This window comes from Nyctibius grandis, chromosome 11 (genome assembly GCF_013368605.1).
Source record: "Nyctibius grandis isolate bNycGra1 chromosome 11, bNycGra1.pri, whole genome shotgun sequence".
Classification (NCBI taxonomy): Eukaryota; Metazoa; Chordata; class Aves; order Nyctibiiformes; family Nyctibiidae; genus Nyctibius; species Nyctibius grandis.
In genome coordinates, this window is record NC_090668.1 from 8,324,742 (window position 1) to 8,345,874 (window position 21,133).

At 36.9% G+C, this 21,133-nt stretch overlaps 1 protein-coding gene across 9 annotated transcripts in view; it reads left to right on the plus strand.

Annotated features, from left to right (window-relative positions):
* HERC1 (HECT and RLD domain containing E3 ubiquitin protein ligase family member 1) overlaps nucleotides 1–21,133 on the plus strand; it is a 101,909-nt gene that overhangs the window by 59,114 nt on the left and 21,662 nt on the right. For 4 of the 9 annotated variants that reach the window (XM_068410945.1, XM_068410949.1, XM_068410952.1 and 1 more), the window contains exons 34-52: nucleotides 2–178; nucleotides 1,089–1,328; nucleotides 1,536–1,619; nucleotides 2,693–3,213; nucleotides 5,074–5,849; nucleotides 6,956–7,154; nucleotides 8,159–8,319; nucleotides 9,911–10,027; nucleotides 10,198–10,429; nucleotides 11,124–11,248; nucleotides 11,557–11,777; nucleotides 13,025–13,293; nucleotides 13,827–13,879; nucleotides 15,143–15,343; nucleotides 15,964–16,138; nucleotides 16,858–17,128; nucleotides 17,956–18,169; nucleotides 18,915–19,174; nucleotides 19,748–19,875. In XM_068410945.1, coding sequence (XP_068267046.1) covers nucleotides 2–178; nucleotides 1,089–1,328; nucleotides 1,536–1,619; nucleotides 2,693–3,213; nucleotides 5,074–5,849; nucleotides 6,956–7,154; nucleotides 8,159–8,319; nucleotides 9,911–10,027; nucleotides 10,198–10,429; nucleotides 11,124–11,248; nucleotides 11,557–11,777; nucleotides 13,025–13,293; nucleotides 13,827–13,879; nucleotides 15,143–15,343; nucleotides 15,964–16,138; nucleotides 16,858–17,128; nucleotides 17,956–18,169; nucleotides 18,915–19,174; nucleotides 19,748–19,875 — 4,424 coding nt within the window. The remainder of the gene's footprint in view (nucleotide 1; nucleotides 179–1,088; nucleotides 1,329–1,535; nucleotides 1,620–2,692; nucleotides 3,214–5,073; nucleotides 5,850–6,955; nucleotides 7,155–8,158; nucleotides 8,320–9,910; nucleotides 10,028–10,197; nucleotides 10,430–11,123; nucleotides 11,249–11,556; nucleotides 11,778–13,024; nucleotides 13,294–13,826; nucleotides 13,880–15,142; nucleotides 15,344–15,963; nucleotides 16,139–16,857; nucleotides 17,129–17,955; nucleotides 18,170–18,914; nucleotides 19,175–19,747; nucleotides 19,876–21,133) is intronic. The other 5 variants (XM_068410946.1, XM_068410951.1, XM_068410947.1 and 2 more) reach the window with 5 other exon arrangements.

Genomic DNA, 21,133 nt, shown 5'->3' on the forward strand with positions numbered 1-21,133 from the left:
GAAGCAAGGAGAGTCTGAAGACGAAGATGAGAATCTTCCCATACAGGAAGTGTCCTTTGACCCTGAGAAAGCTCAGTGCTGCATAGTGGAGAATGGGCAGATTCTAACTCATGGAAGTGGAGGTAAAGGATATGGTTTAGCATCCACTGGAGTTACTTCTGGGTGTTACCAGTGGAAGGTAGGTCGCATAAAAGTGTATTTCTTAACTTCTCTTACTTTGTTTTAGAAATATACTATGATTTATAGACAACAGCTACCTGTGTTTTTTCCCTTATGGCAACATTCTTGAATAAATGACATTTTGGCAGTGTTAAATAACGGTTGGACTCAGTGATCTTAAAGGTCTTTTCCAACCTAGATGATTCTATGATTTTCAATCCAAAGTGAAGAGTTTGTGGCTGCTTTAGAGCACTGCCATTTGGGTATTTCAGTACACAGATTGGAGACTCTGAATGTCTTGCGTATTTGTAGAGGTCATGGTACTTGTCCGTAAGATCCATAGTCAACACAAATGTGTATTGTCTTGCAAAAGTTACACACAAAACATTTTGTTTTCTTGCACAAAGACACATCAGCCTGTCTGACTGAGAAGACTGGCTTTTGATACATCATCTATAGTGATTTTTTTTAGGAATATAGATACATACACAGTTGTAGTCCTTGTTAGTACCATCTTTGAGCATAACACTTATTTTTTTTTTTTCCCCTGAGTCTGTGAATAACTCACTGTGAACATGAGGAGTAAAGCTTATTTATTTTTATAATATTATTCTTAGCACCTGTAACCCAACTTCTGGGTGTGTACGTTTTGAGTCCGGAAAAAAACCTAACTTCTTTGTGTATTTACATACAGTTTTCTTAATTACTGGTAGGTTAAGTTTAAATAACTTGTTAATGACTGACCTTATACACCAAGATGTCATTTTAGAGGTAGAACATGATTTTAGCTTATTGTTTTTTATTTATTAAAAGCTTTTGAGTATAACAGAAGTATACATAAATATGTGTAAGGCAAATTTTCATTGCTTTATTGTGTTAAAATGTATATTCTTGACTTTTTTCCCTGTTTGTTTTGTTTTGCCTGCTAGTTCTACATTGTGAAAGAGAACCGAGGCAATGAAGGCACATGTGTAGGAGTTTCTCGCTGGCCAGTACATGATTTTAACCATCGCACTACCTCAGATATGTGGCTATATAGAGCCTATAGTGGTAACCTTTATCACAATGGAGAGCAAACTTTGACTCTGTCCAGCTTTACCCAAGGAGATTTCATCACATGCGTATTAGATATGGAAGCAAGAACTATTTCTTTTGGTAAAAATGGAGAGGTATTTAATATTAATTTTTTTTTTTGGTGTTTCTGGCAACAGTAATTTGGCATTGATGTTTTGTATAAAGCTAAGCATGATAGTTAAGACACGTGACAGTTTCAGTACTTACAAGGATTATAATACAGGTATAACTTTGTCATGTTTCATATTTTTGCTTGTTAAGGTGTTCTAAGTTTGGGGTTTTTTGTTTTGTTTTTTAACTAGGAGCCAAAACTAGCTTTTGAAGATGTAGATGCAGCGGAGTTATACCCTTGTGTTATGTTCTATAGCAGTAATCCAGGAGAAAAGGTAACTTAAAAGTTTATCTGCATAGATGTACTGGTTTTGGCTGAGATAAAGTCAGTATTCTTTATAACAGCCCGTATGGTGCTATGTTTTGGGTTTATGACCAAAACAGTGTTGATAATGCACAATGTTTTACCTGTTGCTGAACAGTGTTTACACAGCATCAAGGCTTTCTCGGTTTCTCACTCTGTCCCTCCCAGCAAGTAGGTTGGGGGTAGGCAAGAGGCTGGGAGGGAGTGCATCTGGTCAGCTCACTTCAAGTGACCCAAGGGGGTATTCCATACGATATAACGTCACGTGCAGCTGCAGGGAAGTTTGCCGGGGGTTTCTGTTGCTCAGGGACTGTCTGGGCATCAGTCAGCTGGTGGTGAGCAGTTGCATTTTGCATCACTTGTTTTTCTTTGTTTTGTTTTATTTTGTCTTTTTATTCTCTTTTATTTAGGAAACTTTCTTTATCTCAACCCATGAGTTTTCTCACTTTTGCCCTTTTGATTCTTTTCCCCATCCTGCTGGGAAGAGTGATCAAGTGGCTGTGTGGCACTTAGCTGCCTTACTGGGGTTAACCCTTAACAAGAGGTCATAAATTTATCCTTTCCCTTCTATTCTCCTCTGTGTCAATGTTATGGATGTTGGGTTTTGTGGGGGTGGTAGCTAACAAGTGCTGAGAACGTCACTGATTATTCATTTTGGTTTATGACATGCATAGCACTACGTTACTTGCACACTACTTCCTATATTGTGCAATGTATTGTAAATTTAAAATTTATTAAGAATTGGTTTACAGACTTAATGTTCTACACACAAAATTGCATTCCCCAGGAAACAGGGAGAATGTAGTATTGGGAATTCCAGGTAGTCTTGTGTGAGAAGCCATGAACTGTTGTAATTTCAGCATCCTCGAGTTTGAAGGGATGCAGGTTTTGATCAGTGTTAAGGTGAATTTCCTAGGGATCCCAAGCAAAAACAGACAATGCTAGTAATTTTTTCTTTTCAGCAGGAGACTCCTGTATTTATAAAATGAGCTTCTTCAGGTACATTGGAAGAAAACTTTTAAACTGTTCTCTTTAAACGCTTAGGTGAAAATCTGTGATATGCAGATGCGTGGTACGCCAAGAGATTTGCTACCTGGTGACCCCATCTGTAGTCCTGTTGCTGCAGTGCTGGCAGAAGCCACGATCCAACTCATTCGTATCCTTCATCGCACAGACCGTTGGACACACTACATCAATAAAAAAATGATGGAAAGACTGAATAAAATCAAAACATGTCTTAAAGAAGCAGGCCAAAAGCTGAAGAAAAGTCGCTCAATTCAAAGTCGAGAAGAGAATGAGGTGAGAGAGGAGAAGGAAAATAAAGAGGAGGAGAAAAGCAAGCATAGTAGGCATGGTCTGGCTGACCTTTCAGAACTGCAGCTGAAGATGCTCTGTGTGGAAGTGTGGCCTGTTCTAGCAGTAATTGGTGGAGTTGATGCTGGTCTTAGAGTTGGAGGTCGATGTGTACACAAGCAAACTGGACGTCATGCCACCTTGCTTGGAGTCGTGAAGGAAGGCAGTACATCTGCCAAGGTGCAATGGGATGAAGCAGAGATTACTATCAGGTATGCTCATTTCCTACACTTTTCACACTCTAGTGGTGTTTTGTGCTTGGAAGTCTTCAGAAGTAACACGTTTCACATTAGAGTCGTGCCGATTGATTATTTTAAGCTTAGACTTCAAAATTTGGCTTTTTAAACAAAGAAATAGTATGAGTTAAATTTTTATGCTATCTAGTAATAAAATGCCTTTTATATCAAAAATAAATTTGATAGTTTTGAATTTATGAGCATCATTAGACTTATGGGGGACTGGAAATTGCTGTGTGGGGTGCGAGGAGTGGTTAAGGTCAGGAGATGGGAGGATTCTCTCAATGGTAGATTGGGTGATGATATTCAAATTAATGCTGCCTCGAAGCAGTGTTTGTTCATTCTCTGACCTAACTTAGAGAGATAAAGGAATGCCCCTGTATTAGATGTTAACACTGCAGAGTTGCTCTTCTGCAGATGACGGTGAGAACTGGGGAGAAGGCTGGAAGGAGATACTCCTTTTTCCACCTATCTTGCAGATGTGCCTTCAAAGCGAAGGCACTTGGAAGGAAACGCTGAAATTAAGCTAGTGGCTTCTCTGGTGCTCTCGCAGGAATTGCCTGTGTTTTTGCGTGGAAAAGATTCAATTCACTAAATCTCTTAAACTCCTTCTGGCTATAGTTGAACCATAATCTTCTGGAGAAACTGAGCAGTAATTATTTTTTTTTGCCACCAGTTACAATTACATTCTGAAATAAGTGAGGTCGGTTCACCTCTTAGAACCGTTGCAATATTATGCATATTTTGTCTTTATGCAAAGGCTGTGGTCACTTTAAGTATACTGAATTGCAGTTAATTTATTGCAATTTAATTGATTTAGTTCCAGATATAAATTCTTTCAAGTATGCCCATGTGACAGTGTAGCCTTAAAGTAAGTGTGCCCTTAAAATAATTTGAAATATTATTTGAGTGAAGTGGTACAGCGCGTGAACGTAGGCAAGCTCTTGGTAATGCATTGAATTAAGTTCAGAATGTCCCTTCTTAATTAAAACCAGGCTAAAGTTTAATTTCATTTTTTAGTAGAAGTTTACATTGTAAGATGGGAAAACATTTTGGGGTAATAAAAGGAAGATTTAAAAGTCCTTTATCTGCTGGATGTATGGAAAATACAAGATGTATGGAAATACAAGCTGGTGAATTTTTGTCCTGCTTAGAGTGAAAGTTATTTAAGTGTAACAGTCCTCTAAGTATTACAAAAAAATTATCACTGGACAAATATAGATGGACAAATAGGCAGACATACATTGTCTGTGTCTGTTGGGTTTTCTGACCTGTGTTTTAAAAAGTCACTGTCCTCTCTAGGTAATCTGTCCTGACATAACCAGAGACAGAATTATCATAAGCTATTTATTAGTAGTGTGCTCCTTGTGAGGAATAGTTGAACAGGAAAGTGAGGTCAATCAAAGCTTTTCCTTAATGTGAAAAAAGCTTAGGAGCGTTTTCTTTCTAAGCTTATATACCTATTCATAAATTCAGCTCAGGTATGATGACAAAATTTGGCTTAAGGTAGTTTTTCTTAGTAGAAGTTTCTTACATAATTCTAAATAATATAGCAGAAACCTCTGTCAGCACAGAATTGATAGCTTCTATGATGCTTCTGGTTTTTAATGCTTGTGGTTGAAAACCTGTGCATGCTTTGTTGCCTTTGCTCTGATACCATATCTCCCCATTTTCTGATCATAACCTCATTTTCCCGTTTACGTTTAATTTTTAGAATTGGTTTGCTTATTTTATTAAATATATTTTACATCTTACTTTGCCTGCATTATTTCCTGTACTTTCCTCCTGTCTCTCCCTCACTTGCTTTTTCCTGTGTCATTCTGATCTTTATTAAAGCTTCCCAACTTTTTGGTCGCCTAGTGATACGCCATTGTATAATCTGGAGCCCTGTGAACCACTGCCTTTTGATGTTGCAAGATTTCGTGGGCTGACAGCTACTGTGTTGCTGGACCTTACGTATCTGACTGGTATTCATGAAGATATGGGAAAGCAAAGCACCAAGAGACATGAAAAAAAACACAGACATGAATCTGAAGATAAAGGGGAAATGGACCAGAAAGCGGAGGGTGACGTTGCATCAGATGTACGATTAGGACAAAGTGCTGATGATAACAAAGGACATAGCGCTCCAAGCTCTAAGTCGGAAAATGAAATTGCTTCCTTTTCTTTAGAACCATCAACACTAGGTATGGAATCCCAACACCAGCCTGCTGAAGGAAGAAAAAAGAATCATGAACATGCTCCAAGAAGTCACGATATAGTGCAGTCAGAAATCAGAGCAGTACAGCTATCTTACCTTTATCTTGGTGCTATGAAGTCACTTAGTGTTCTTCTTAGTTGTAGTAAATATGCTGAACTACTGTTAATACCGAAAGTCCTGGCAGAAAATGGTCACAACTCTGATTGTGCTAGTTCTCCAGTTGTTCATGAAGACATTGAAATGCGTGCTGCCTTGCAGTTCCTGATGCGACACATGGTGAAACGGGCAGTCATGCGTTCACCGATTAAAAGGGCTCTAGGACTAGCAGATTTGGAACGAGCACAAGCCATGATCTACAAATTAGTGGTTCATGGGCTGCTGGAGGATCAGTTTGGTGGCAGACTTAAACAAGGTACATTTTCAAAATTATGGAAGTATAGTGCTAAATTGTTTTTTTATTTCTGCTAAAATTAACAATGATAATACAAATAACAGTCTTGTAATTTTGTAGTGGTTATACTGCAGAGGAATCTTAATTGGACAGAGAAATTTTACAAAGATGTTTTACTGTTTTGAGATATAATACTGACTTTTTTTGCTATCCCCAATTCCTTATTTTAATAAAAAGTGAATACATACCAGAAATCTAAGAGTTCCTAATTTGTCTTTAATATTTTTAAAAATGAGCAGTTCTGTATATACTTGTCAGAAGGCTTTGTATGTGATGTAAATATCATAAAGTTCACTGTTGGTAAATGTGATTGCAGTCATGTTAACGGGTGATGTTGAGCATGTGTATGTTCAGGGTGTAAGTAACCTGTCTTTCTGTCTGAAAATCTCTAAATCATTTGTGGGGTTTTGGGGTTTTGTTTTCTGAGGGTTTTTTTCTGAGATATTAGACACTGCTCTAACAGAAGCTGAAGAGAAAATGTGTATCATTACTTCTTAAAAATACACGTTTTACAGTCTGCATCTTCAGGGAAACTATTTAATCAGTTTAAGCAAATAAAAAATATCTAAAATATTAAAGCTAATTACTGCACTATCTGATTCTTTATTGTCTTAAGGACTTCTTCTAAACCAACCAAAAAACCCTTCAAAAATCTGTTACTTACACGGCTGAGTTAAAAATAGCTTTATAGTTAATCAGCTCTATTTCTATATCTGAGACTTTTTTCCCTTTTGCCTAAGAGAATAATCCTAGCTGTTACAATCATAACTCTAAATCTAAATATCTTAAGATCTAAGCAAGTAAATGGCTTCTGTTACCATCTGGAAAGACTTGTTTACTATTTACCTTGTGTTGGTGTGACAACAGCAAGAGTCAATAGACTGATTTCTTTACCTAAGTCCATGAGTTATTGGCAGAAGTATTTGTATGGTGTGCGTTTCTGCACACCCCTTCATTTGGGGTGAATTTTAAATAATGATAGTTATTTTTGGAAACTTAGCCACAGCTACTGTTTTGCTCTACACAATTATATTAATGTTCCTGTAACGTCCTTTTTTCTGTTGCAGAAGTAGATCAACAAGTAGAAGAAGGTGATCAGTCTCAGCAAGCCCAAACACCAGTTACAACCAGCCCTTCAGCTTCTAGCACGACATCTTTCATGAGCAGCTCTCTGGAGGATACTACCACTGCTACTACTCCAGTAACCGATACTGAAACAGTTCCAGCTTCAGAATCACCTGGTGTTATGCCTCTCAGTCTTCTTAGGTAAAATATCTTTATTTTCAGCATATATGATCTTGTGGGTGTAGGGAACCAGTTGTGTGGTTTATATACAATATATATATATATTGTGTGTATATATAAAAATATATATACACATATATGCAAGCATATATATATTTAGCTGTCTAAGCCTTTGGAAATGTTAATGTTTGTATTTACTGTCAAGAACTACCTCTGCAGAGGGACAGAGTTTAATTCGTTACTTTGCCTTGCAGGACATGTGTTACTAGAAATAAAAAGCTGCTAAGCTTTTAATATGCACTTAATATATATATGTAACATCTGAATTCTTCAAGACAGGGGAAAATACCTTCCTTATGTTGTCCTTCAGTTCTCATGTTTATTTGGTATAGTGTAAATTACAAATCTCTGTAGAGTAGATCTTAGTTTGTAGGTAACGTCCTGCAGGCTGAGACCTCATTTCATCCTACTCTCACATACTGAAATGGAAGTAAGATAAAGCTAGTTAATCTGCAGAAGCTATTTGTGATGTAGGAGGAAATCTGCTTTACATTGAATAGAGTCCTGTTCTAAGTTTATTAATTCTCTTGATGTATCTGACCTCTGTTCTTAGAGGTTTTGCTGATATAATTTGACAAAAGCCGAAACAATGTCCTATTACCAGGACAGTGAAAGTAAAATACTCACCTGATTTATTAGTCAGGCTGAGTTCTGAGCAAAGTGGGGAAATGGGAAGAGTGTTCACTTCTCTTTTATCTCCTAGGACAGCTCTTGGTCTAGGAAGGGTTTTTTTAGGTGTATACTTAGAATTTAAATTTCCAGGCAAAGGTGGTAGGAATGAGCAGTTCCAGCAGGGTTTTTCTGCCCGCCCCAAAGTATGTATTGTGCCTTACTGTTACAAAACTCCGTTGCTGTAAAGTATAACTTGCCAAGTGCACTCTAACTGACGTTTTTCTTGTGTCAGACCTTTTTCAGCATAGCTCTTTTTAATATAAATGTATGTTGTTCTTTGTTCTTTTTTAAAGGCAAATGTTCTCCAGTTATCCTACTACAACTGTACTTCCAGCACGACGTGCTCAGACTCCTCCAATATCTTCTTTGCCAACATCTCCTTCAGATGAAGTTGGAAGGAGGCAAAGTTTGACTTCTCCTGATTCGCAGTCTGCGAGGCCTGCCAATCGTACAGGTAAACTTGTAGTCAGTATTGATAGAAATGTGGACAAGATAGTAAATTTGCAGAAGCTCATTGTAGTTTTTTAAGACATTGAAAACCAACAGGATTTCTTTTTAACGCAACCTAGGATGCAAAGCGTTGTTGAAAACCTTTTGATGACTATCTTAGGACAAAAAGCTATAGATTTTCTAGCTGTAGACTTTATCAAGCAAATGGAATTACTTTTTAAAAGCTGTGGGATGAATTACAAACTGCATGTATAAAACGAGAATGCAGCATAATTGGTAATTACTTCAGAACGTTAATCTCATTTGGGCTTGTTTCCTTGGTTGTGTGCCACTGCTTAGTGCACTGATTTTCTAGCTTTTGTTAGATCATATACCATGCAGAAAACAAGAATTGGTGTATTTTATGGTACATATGACAGTATAGCTCCTGCCAGTTAATCTTGTTTAATGAGATAGAGAGGGCTGTCCAGCCTTCACGGGCTCCTCATGCTCCTGTCTGGAATCATGTGAAGGTAATGGGGTGCTTCTGTTCATAGACGTTTTTTTACTGCCTGCACTGTACTACTCAAAACAGAAACTTGCTCTATTCCAGTGTACATACAGAATGGAATAGCTAGGAGGCTGAGCAAATTGTTCCATGAAAATCTCATGCTTCTAAAGCCAACAAATGAGTAGTGTGATGCGAACGAGATAATACTAAAAAGAAGAATACAAGTCCATATGTATGCGTTTTGTATTAAATGAATAGAAGAGTTAAAGTATATTCTCCAGATTTCATACTCAGTGCTGAGTATGAAACAAAGTCCAAACAAACAAAGTCCATGCTTTAAAATTCCTGACTGATACAACTTTTTATTCTTATTCTTGCTCTTACATCCATGCTATTAGTTGGGTCTTTTAGCTGTTTCATTTGTTGCATAGCAACTTGTCTGCTCAGTTTCACTTTTTTTTTTTTTAACGAGATGACTTCCTTCTAGCCATGATATTGGCTTTACAGGAGTGCTTGTTAGTACATTGTTGAATGCCTTTGTTGATCAGACCTCACTTTTATGGCAAATGATAAGGAAACTTCTTTGGGCAGTAACTGACCTTTTTAGAGTCCCTTGAAAGACTCTTTGCACAGAAATATAGCGATCATCTGCAAAGAGATTTTTCAGATGCATCACCAGCTTAGTTGAGGTCTCTTTCTGTGCCTTAAGAGGAATGTGTATTGGTGTGATCTCATAACATTTGGGAATCTTGATGATAAGAGTAACTTTATCTAGTCTACCTAAATATAAATCAAATAGATAATTTGATACAGCTTTAAATGGAAATAAACTTCTTAAAAATACCTTAAAAGAAATAGTTCTTTGAATATCATCAGTATCCTACTTGATTAAACAGAGGCTTACATAATATATATGTTAACAATAAGAATGAACACTATCTGGTTTCATTACAGAAAGTATCTTATTTTGTGAAAAGTAGTAGAGATGAAAGTTGTTGAGGGCAATTATTTTCTTATTTGAAGCTAATATATCAAAGTAAGGTCTAGTAAAGTAAAGATTTGTGCACTTTAACGTTAAATGATTTAACGTTTTCTGTGTTTTAAGCTTTGTCTGATCCAAGCAGCCGACTTTCAACATCCCCTCCTCCTCCTGCCATTGCTGTTCCATTGTTAGAAATGGGGTTCTCCCTCAGGCAAATTGCAAAAGCTATGGAAGCTACAGGTAATCTATAACTATAATATCAGTTTAAACTGAAAAATTAGATAAATATGAAACACTTTTTTTCCAATGGAATACTTGATTTTTAAGTTCTATGAACATTTATGGGAAAAAAATAGACTTTTTTACCATCGATATAATACAATTCTAAAGTGTGATTTTCCTGCTTTCAGGTGCCAGAGGAGAAGCAGATGCACAAAATATCACAGTGCTGGCCATGTGGATGATAGAGCACCCTGGAAATGAAGACGATGAAGAGCCCCAGTCAGAAGGGACTGCAGATTCACAACATGGGACAATAGTCTCTGGAAGTGGTGGAAAATCTGGTGATCATTGTTATTTGCAGTCTCCAGGTGATATCCCTTCTGCTGATGCCGCTGAAATGGAGGAAGGCTTTAGTGAAAGGTAAAATGTAGTTTTCTTCTAATTGCTTGTAATCTGTTGCTGAAACTGAAAATCTCACAAGTTCATTGTTGCAGACAGAACATTACTTTGCAATGCCACTTTTGAATTTTGACAATTACAGGGTGTATTTTGAGAACACTTTTGTTCAGATTCCTTGATCCTACTGAGATATGCATTTTTAAATTTGTCCCGGGTAAACTGTCATTTCACAGAGAACTCACAGATTTCAGTTGGGAGAAATAAACTAAGCAACAAGTGTTACTAAGTAACTTAAATTCATGTTTTGCAAAAGATTTTGGGCAAAAGGGGGAATGACTGAGGCAGCAACAACAGCAGTGTTGATTTTATTTCTTTTAAAAAGGAGAAGAAACCTAGTTTGAGCTGTAATTAACATTAACAGCATAAAATGAGTGCTCTTTCAAAATTTCTGCAATGCTTAGGTGCTATGGAAGCATCAAATAGGTGTTGACATTGCTGCATCTAATTTGTTTGAGGTGAATCTCACACTCAGAAAGACGGTAAATATGTGCTGTAGTGGAGCTGAAAGTTCTTGAATTCTAAATTCCCTTTTTTTCCTTCTGTGAAGAAAGTAAAAAAAAAGCCAATAAATATGATGGTAGTATTTTTCCTTACTTACTGTATGTGGCTGTTTAAAACTTCGTTTGATTTATCTGTAAATTACAAATTCTTGTAGCCCTGATAATATGGATCATGTGGATAATGCACCTTCTGCAAGTGGACCTCCTTCTAGGAGTCGGTCAGCTGTAACGAGAAGACACAAATTTGATTTAGCTGCCCGAACATTGCTAGCACGTGCTGGTGAGTACACTGCAAGACTTCCAAGGTCTTTGCTTATCCCGTAAATGAAGAGGAGGGGGATTGGTACTTAGCATGAAAGTTGCAAAACTCTCCTTCACATGTGTATCGGTGTAATCAGTATTTAATGTAAGCATTTACAGATTACAGCATAACTGTAATCAGTATTTAACTTAAGCATTTTGTGTGGTAATAAGTAGGTCATGTTTAGCAGCAGAGATAAAAACAAAGCAAAAGGAAGTTGAAAGTACAGTCATGTTTACTACATGCAAAATTAAAAGTACTACTTTTCTTTTTTTTTTTAACTTGAGCGGGATTATACCGCTCTGTACAGGCCCACAGGAATCAGAGTCGGAGAGAAGGGATATCTTTGCAGCAAGATCCAGGGGCGCTTTATGACTTCAACTTGGATGAGGAGCTGGAAATTGACCTTGATGATGAAGCGATGGAAGCTATGTTTGGGCAAGACCTGGCTAGTGATAATGATATTCTGGGAATGTGGATCCCAGAGGTATTGGATTGGCCTACCTGGGTGTGTGTGACTGCAGCGGGGGCTGCTTTAACTTACTGCTTTTTGCATATTCATATTTTTAAATTTAAAGTAACATGCATATGCTTATAGCCTGTTTGAAAATATCTTACTAAATGCCAGCAATGCTTAAAATCTTTTTGTATTCTGTAGCTTCACTTCTAGATTAAGAATAGTGCTTTCTTGTGGTTCTTGCTCTGCACTTCTATATGTTCATAGTTTTTCTTCTTCCTCCACTGAAAGATGAGAACAGAACTAGTATAGTTGTTGTTTTGATGATACCACTTAGAAATCAAGTAGGTGTTCAAGATTGCTTAGCTGTGTGGGATAACAAACACAGTTGTAAATGTTTTTTCTATTTAAAAAAATAGTAATAATAATAATAATATCATCTGATCTATAGCAATGTAATTTGCACTTAAATCAGTTTTTCTTAATTTAGTCATGTTATGTGTTTCATTCTCTGCGAAGGATATGGTGACAGTCCTCAGTTGTTGTATAGCCCACTAAAATTACGGTTGAGGTGGAAAAGAAATACAATAACAGCAGCTTGTTAATCTTTGGATTATCCACGTCAAATTAGAGAAGCAACCCACAAGACTAAGCTTTTGTCTCCCAATTACGATGTTACCTGACTGATACCGAAGCAAGTTTCAGTCTTTGAATTTCAGCAAATTCAGTATATTGAATTTTACAGAGAGCTTATTTCACTGGAACACCACAGTGAAATTACTAACTTAGGACAGGAATGTAATTATAGAAAAATGAACTTTATATTCAGACTAAACTTTGGAATTTATTGACACAAATGATAATTGTTGTCGCTCAGTAAATGTAAAGCCCGATGGTCTGAAAAAAAAAGGATTCTTTTTTCTTTGTTGGATCTAGTTTAGTGAAGTTCTGAGGAGAACCAGATAACTTAAAGACAGCATTGAATGTGAACTTGCAGAGTTATGTGTGAAAAGTTACACTGTCAAGAATTTTGAGTCACATGTGAAATGAAACAGGAAAATCTCATCCTCTGAAACTTTACTTCCAAATGTTTTTCCTGTTCTGAGATGGTCTGCTCTTCATTATGTCATAAATTGTCTACTTCTGCTTTGCTTTTGTGCAAGTTAACCATGTAAATATCACTCTGTGTGCGTAACAGAAATGGGCAGGAACGTCCACAAAAGAATATTGACCTATTTTATGTCTAATGTGAAGATAGTTATTCTGTACAAGTAACATGTGAAACTCTTGCTATGCAGCATGTTTGTGAACCTGAAGACAGAGAAGAAGTAGTGGTTTGTGAACTGTGTGAATCCAGTGTTGTCAGCTTCAATCAACACATGAAAAGAAACCACCCAGGCTGTGGTCGTAGTGCAAATCGCCAGGGCTATCGTAGCAATGGTTCTTATGTGGATGGATGGTTTGGTGGTGAATGTGGAAGTGGAAATCCTTACTATTTATTGTGCGGCATCTGCAGAGAGAAATACTTGGCCCTGAAGAGTAAATCTAAAACATCGGCTTCTGAAAGGTATGGAAGTACAAGATGGTGGAATACTCTGTGTGAAGAAAGGAAAGAGCTTAAAAATGTTTACTAGCATCGTCATTTTAAGAATTTGATTGAAGAAATTAAAATTCCTAGCAGAATTTGTCTCTATTTATTTTAACTGAGGCTTAAAATCATTCTCTGTGTTCAACAAATGCATATTTAGAAAAAAGGTTGTCTTGATATTTCTATTTTTTTAAACGGAAACCAAGGAATTATTTCTTGGGATGTTGCCTACTCTTGCTGACTTTTGAAAACTTCCTTTTTCAATTTTGCTGACAATTTTCATATTTTTTATGGGCCTTTCTCACATTAGTACTGCAAAATGCTTCCCCCCCTCCACAGACACTTTTAGAAGCCCTTTTATTTATCTCTCTGTTACTAGCCATTTACAGAAATCATATATATATTGACCTAACAGTAAAGTAACTTAATAGTAAACTAAGTTTAGAATTATTACGAATATATGTAAATTATTAGATCCATTCAGTTATTTTCTTTGTTATTTTTTCACACAGGTACAAAGGCCAGGCTCCTGATTTAATAGGTAAACAAGACAGTGTCTATGAAGGTATGTTTTTAAGTTGCTGAAGATACTAAATACTTCACACTTGCACAGTGTGTTATTTTTCCCATAAAGGTACTTCCATGCAAATAAACCTGTCATGAAACTGTACATGAAGGTATACTTTAAAATCTTCTTCAGACTAGGTGTAGCATTTTAGTCTTTTTTTTTTAGTTCAAATGGGAAAAAAATCAGTGACAGTTTTCCCGTATCTTTCATCTAAGCAGCTGAAACGGCAAATACTTAACTTTGGGTGATAAGGTATTGTGGGTAGATTTATATCCAGAACTGCACATACAGAGCCTTATGTTCAAATACATTTGTTCAGCTGCCTTTGCGGGAGAGGTTAATTAGCATAAATTAGAGTCTCAAAAGTCTGCCATTAGGCTTATTCTCACTTTTTCTACCTTTGTACTAGCTGACAGTGTCCTGAGAATGGCTTTCACTTTAAACAGGTTATTTCTAGTGATTGTAGAAAACCTTTCCAAGATCATTCTTTGATTCTGGGCATTTCTGTAGCTTGTACAATCGCAATTGTATGATTTCCCACATTTGTCTGTTCAAGAGTAAATGAATGCTCCAGAACTTAACAGCAAGTCCATCTTCCAATAGATAAAAGGAGTTCAGATTCTACTGTATGGGGGAGTGAGATAGAGCGGGAGGGATCAGTAAATGTAAGTTGACTTCTGTGTAGATGGTTGGGAAGTAAATGGAGTGCATAACTGAAGTGCAATTACAGTGCTTTTTTTTTTCTCCACACCCCCCACCCCAGAAGGAAAAGCAAAAGCCTGGGTGTACAATTATGACCTAAGAACTCGTGCGTGCTTTTTTGATAAACACGAAGACCAGAAATTTCTAGTATCTGTCTTTACTATTGAGTCCTTTGTAATATGCACCTGTTACCATGATTTAAAGCACAACTCTATGTCTACGCTTTTCACTATATTGAAGGTTTTGGACTTGTCTTGTGCTAGATGTGATGACTTCTCATTTCTGTGTTTTAAAAAAACAGCTAGTTAGAGAATCTTCCATGAAACTTCTCTGCAGTAGAAATAAAGATGAAATTTAATGGAGAGGGGCAAGAGTGGTATTTTGTTTTTCTGATTTACTATGTTGTGTCTATGTTAACATCAGAAGATGAGTTTTTAAGACTACTATGTTGCTGATTACAATCCACATTTTATACCCTGTATTGATTTTTTAATTAATCGAAATGATTTAATATTTTAGCTTTTGTAACCAGGTCTAATTATATTTCTCCAATTCTAGAAGACTGGGATATGTTAGATGTAGACGAAGATGAAAAGCTGACAGGAGAAGAGGAGTTTGAATTACTGGCTGGACCTCTTGGCTTAAACGATCGACGTATTGTACCTGAACCTGTGCAGTTCCCTGACAGTGACCCTCTGGGTGCTTCAGTTGCAATGGTGACAGCCACCAACAGTATGGAAGAAATGTTGATGCAAATAGGTACATTTGAAATTAGTTTCGTTCAAAGAATACCTCCCCTTTGGTGTAATTTTGTAGGGGCGATGCAGAAATATTTTGACAGTCTTCCCTGCCTCCCACCATGAGGAAGTGAAGACAGGGTTCTAAATTGTCCTTCTATTATAGGGGAGTTAGAGAGAGGGGTGTGAGGCATTTATAGGGGCAGAACGCTTGAAGCTTTGATTTACTAATAAAACTGTGACCATAGTCCTGCGGTGGATGGCCAGCAGCATGTTTTGCCGAACTCAAAGATGGGTTCATGAATTTAAGTTGGGACTTAGTGACCATCCTATTGAAATGCAGGATCAATATGTAAGTCTGTAGGCCCCTCTAATGGAAAAGAGAAATGGAGAAATTAACATTACCTTGAGTATTGTCAAGTTGTGCTCATCTATCTTCAAAAATGAGGAATAATTAAATTACGGAGTGTATTTCAGGAGTGTATTTTCATCTCAGTCATTATCACTGTAGTCCTGTATGTATGAAGTGTTGAAAAATTAATGAGTAATTTGCAAACTTAGGCCAAAATTCCTTCTGTGCTTATTACTATATGATAATGTTTTGTTTTTCTTTAAACACTAACACAAATCGTTATTTCCAAGGCTGTCATGGCTCTATAGAAAAAAGTTCTTCTGGCAGGATAACCTTAGGAGAACAAGCAGCTGCCCTGGTAAATCCACATGACCGTGTTATGGCTCTAAGAAGAGTGACAGCTGCCGCCCAAGTCCTCCTTGCAAGAACTATGGTTATGAGAGCGCTCTCACTTTTGTCTGTCAGGTTTGTGACATCCTTGACAACACTTCCACCTTTCCATTTGGAACCAGTTATCAAGTTATGTTTGATAGGGATGCAGTTTTAAGCTATTTGGGAGAGCGATTCTCATTTTATGTAACATCATACTATTAAGAGAAAAAGTTCTGTTGATTTTGTTCTTTTGAACACTCTCTACAAACTTTATGAAGAACCTTCTACATGTTATATGGAAAGTGGAATCCAGTAGTATCAGCCATTCAGAACATAAAGATGCTGTGTTTGTCAGTGAGTTTTTGTTCAAGGCAAGTATTAGAACTTAGAGGTAAACATTAGAGGAAAGCAGATGAAGTGAAGGAGTTGATGGGACATGAGGATTTAAAAACTGTCATTGTACAAGATAACCTGTGCAACTACGAAGATACCACAGAAATCTGACATGTGCGTGTGCATATTGTCATAGCATATGACATGAATTATCCATATAACTTTGTTTATGAATGATTCCAGGTAAGCTCATGGATTTTGGCTAGGGCAAGTCTATAATGTGTTTCTGTCTTCAGCTTAAAAGATAAGGAGTAGAGGGGCTGCAGCTTCATTTCTCTTTCTTCCCCTTCCCCCTGCATGGTAACAATGTCCAGCTAATCAAACAGGCAGTGTTCGCTAATGATTTGGGAATAGTTTTAACCACACATAAGTTTCTTTTGAAATGTACTAACAAAACCATTTATATTCATTTTTGACAGTGGTTCCAGTTGTAGCCTGGCAGCTGGTCTTGAATCCTTGGGATTAACAGATATCAGAACTTTGGTTCGTTTAATGTGCCTCGCTGCAGCAGGGAGAGCAGGCCTCTCCACAAGTCCATCCACTGTGTCAAGTTCAACAGAGCGATCCAGAGGAATACACAGCAAAACAAGCAAGCCTATATCTTGCCTTGCCTACCTGAGTACAGCAGTCGGCTGTTTGGCATCAAACACTCCTAGTGCTGCAAAACTGCTGGTGCAGTTATGTACACAGGTAGGACTGTTATAAATATTTATATTAAACTACTAATACATGAGGTGAAGCAATCCATTTTGTACATATTCATAATTTGTGCTTTTATCTTCTGAACTGTGATGAGACTGCCCTCAGTTTGAGGATCGCCTTAGAGTTCTTGGTTATGACTTTGCACAAGGGTATGTTTTATTGTTGGTAAAAATCAAGTAACTTTACATTTTTTTGCTGAGTGCTCTTCCAAGTGGAGAAAAATGGGATGTACTTTTTGTATCGATAGTGTTTTTCTGTTAAAGTTTTGGGTTTTTTAATTAAGTCAACTCCATGTGGAGCACAGATTGTTTCTGTTTAGAAAGAGATGATCTACAGCTGTGGACGTGCAGCAGGATTTCGTATGTATCAGGAAACTTCTAAGCAATCAGAGTAATTGTTTTGTTTTGAGTTTGAAATACAATTGTGGAAAAATACGGGTTTTGGATGGGATAATGGATTTTATTATGTTCGCTGCTTTTTATCCTACCACCAGGTGCATAATTTCATAAAAAGTTCTTTTGTAAGCTCCTTAGTTCTTGTTGGTATTCTTGGTTCCTTGATATTTGGTCCTTGATAATCTCTGGTTCTGGATAGTTGGTTCCATTAAGACTGGGTATTCCCCAGGGCAGAAGACTTAAATTCCATATTGTACATCATCTTTGTCTGTTAAAATAAAAGTGGGTGGGAGCTGAGAATGTCTGAAAAAAAAAATAGAAAATCTTTAAAACGCTGCATGATTTGTTTCAGCTGAAAATGTTTTCCAAAAATGATTTTTCTCTTTGTTCTGATTATTTATTGTCTTTATTTATTTTTAGAATTTGATTTCTGCAGCAACTGGTGTAAACTTGACAACAGTTGATGATCCAATTCAGCGCAAATTTTTGCCAAGTTTTTTAAGAGGAATTGCAGAAGAAAACAAACTTGTCACATCTCCAAATTTTGTGGTTACTCAAGCACTTGTAGCATTGTTGGCAGACAAAGGGGCCAAACTAAGGCCAAATTATGATAAAGCAGAAATTGAAAAGAAAGGTATGTTATAGCTTTGTTTTTAAATGTTAATTATTAAATCTTCAGTTCCTCATTTATATTTAAGGAGGGACTTCCTAGAATAATGTATAAATAACTATACTCTCAAAAATGTACAAAACTTTTTTTAATCAGAGTAATCTTATAGTTTAGTACACAAATTTTACTTAGAAATATGATCTTATTACATAGTTGCATCTTTTGCCACTTTAAAAAAAATCTGAACGTGTGTGTATTCAAAGCCATATAGCTAAGACAGCCTCGGTTGTGCCACCTCATGAAATTAAGGGGAATAATAGCTGACTGCTGCCACCAAACCACTGTTTTGCTCTGACGCAGAAGGTTGTGCTGCCTCTGCTGTGAGAGGTCAGGGAGCCAAAACGCAACTGCCTGCCTCAACACCAGGCTGTTGCTGTGTTAAAGGGAGGGAAGGACATAGCAGTGACAGCAGCTTATCTCTGTCAGAGGAGGCGTTTGGCAAGCACTTGCTCTTTGAACAACCGTTTTCCATATGGTGGGAATAAGACTATTTGTAATACTATTCTTAAGGGGGTTTTGTGAAATTTTCAAGGGGCTTGTTTTTCTCTTAGTGTCAGAAGAGTGTTTTTTCTAATAGTTAGCGGGATTGCAGCGTTCTTATAAGATGTTTGTTAATCTCCTTTTTTCTGGAAATTCTGGCTAATGCTGTGTTCATTGGTATAATTCTGTTTGGTACTCATCTAGGCATCATCTCACTGTTTTGTTTAAGCAGGTTTAATTGCCCATTTGTATGCCCATCCTTCCTATGATCCTTCCGCTGTAGGCCCTCTGGAGCTGGCTAATGCACTAGCAGCTTGCTGCCTCTCTTCAAGGTTATCTTCACAACATAGGCAGTGGGCTGCTCAGCAGCTGGTGCGAACTCTTGCAGCACATGATCGAGATAATCAAACTGTTCCTCAGACCCTCGCTGATATGGGGGGAGACTTACGAAAATGTTCCTTCATAAAATTAGAGGCTCATCAGAACAGGGTAAGCATGATTTCTCCCCAAATTGCATGAATTTTACTACTCTCTTTTGTAGAATACAGAAAAAGTAAAATACTATTATTTTACAAATATACTGACTGAAATGGTTTCCCACAACAAGTAATTTTTTGGTGATAAAGTAAGTTATTGCCTGAGAGTACCTCTGATGCAGAAAAATGCTTAGCTTCTTTGAAGCTTCAATTAAAGGGGACATGAAAGTGTTCCCACAGTACACGAAGTCAGCCGAACCGCCCTAAACCTTTTCTTAGACTGGATCTTAATTTGCATTGATTTTTCTGTCATAGTAGTTAATGTCCTTGTCCAGTATTCTGTGCAGTAGTGCCCTGTGGAGCGTGGGTCTGGACAAAGTGTGGCATCCTTACAAAGCATGCTTGATTACAGTACACGATACTGTAAACGTAGAAAAATATATCTTGTTTGATTCTTACAGTGTCTTTCAATAATGTAGCTAATTCTCTGTCCCATTGGTTAATGTTTGCTTAATATTAGTGAACAAACATACCTAAGCGTTAGATTTAAATTCCAATTTTGCCATCATTACTTTGATATTTGTAGGTCATGACATGTGTTTGGTGCAATAAAAAGGGACTTTTGGCGACTAGTGGCAATGATGGCACCATAAGAGTGTGGAATGTTACAAAGAAGCAGTATTCATTGCAACAAACGTGTGTGCTCAACAAGCTGTGAGTTGATTCTTTATAAATATTTAACTTAAGCTGTCATTGTGCAAGCTAATGAAAAGAGCCAACCCTGCAGTACCTCCTGCACGGACATTCTCTCGTTTGTTCTCTGGGACTGTTGCTGTGTTTATGGCATACAAAGTAAATTAAATGGCTTAAAACTGAAAACAGAACTTAAATATCAAGCTGATAAGAGTCGGTATAAAGAGATCATCTTAAAGCTATTTAAAGATATTCTTAATTAATTCATATAATGAGAAATAAGTAAAATAAAGACTGTAACGGACTATCGTATGAAAAAAATGTGAATATCCCTTCAGTGGGTTCCAGTGGACAGTTCTCACGTATAACATGATAATTACAAGTGTGGTGGTTTGAGTCAAGTGTGAAAAAAGAATTTGTGACTTCTGGGATTCAGGAACTGAGCATAATTCTTCATGAGAGTGTCTGGGAAGTATGTCTCTATCATTTGGATGTGTCTGAAAAAATAAGAAAGAAAAAGAAAAGATAAAAATCTAATTCTTTAGTACACCTTAGGTGAGTTTAACTCAGGGGAATGAAGAAACAATAGTGAACTAGAAGGTTGTTTCATGATGATTTCTTAGTGGTCGTTTTAGTTCTTTTAAGCTCTTTAAGCTACTGTTAGATGCTGCCTTAAAAGGAATAAACGGAATGACGTAACTGGACTTGAGAAGGTAGTAATGAGAGCAGCATCTTCCTTTAACAGAGATCTTCTATTATTGGTGTGGCAGGAAAGTGTGCTTCCTGTACAGTAGATTCAGAATTCTGTACTTCCATGGGCTTCATTGCTAACAATCTCAATAATGACTTTAAATACAAATGCAACCCAATTCTATTTGAATTCTTTATTGCAGTGGGTAAGTGCCAGTTCATCTTTAAAGGTAGAATTATTTGGTTTAGCCCTTAGAGATGAGCAGATGAAAAGGCATTATCCCTTCTTTTTCATAGAATTATCTCCTCTTCCTGTGAGAATACTTTTTGTTTTTCTGAGTTTGGAGGAACATCATTTAAATGCTACTAGATTACTGTTCCCTGACACAGTATCACTACCTGTTACGTTAACTTTTTATGTTAATATTGTTACATGTGTTATGTTAATAAGCTAACGTTGTTAATAATAGTTACAACATCCTATTGCCTGCTGTATTCACAAATTACATGTCTCCTGCTTAAGCAAGGACACACCAAAGGTATGCCTCTTGGATCTTCAAAAATACAGGGGCAATACAGTATTTGGCTT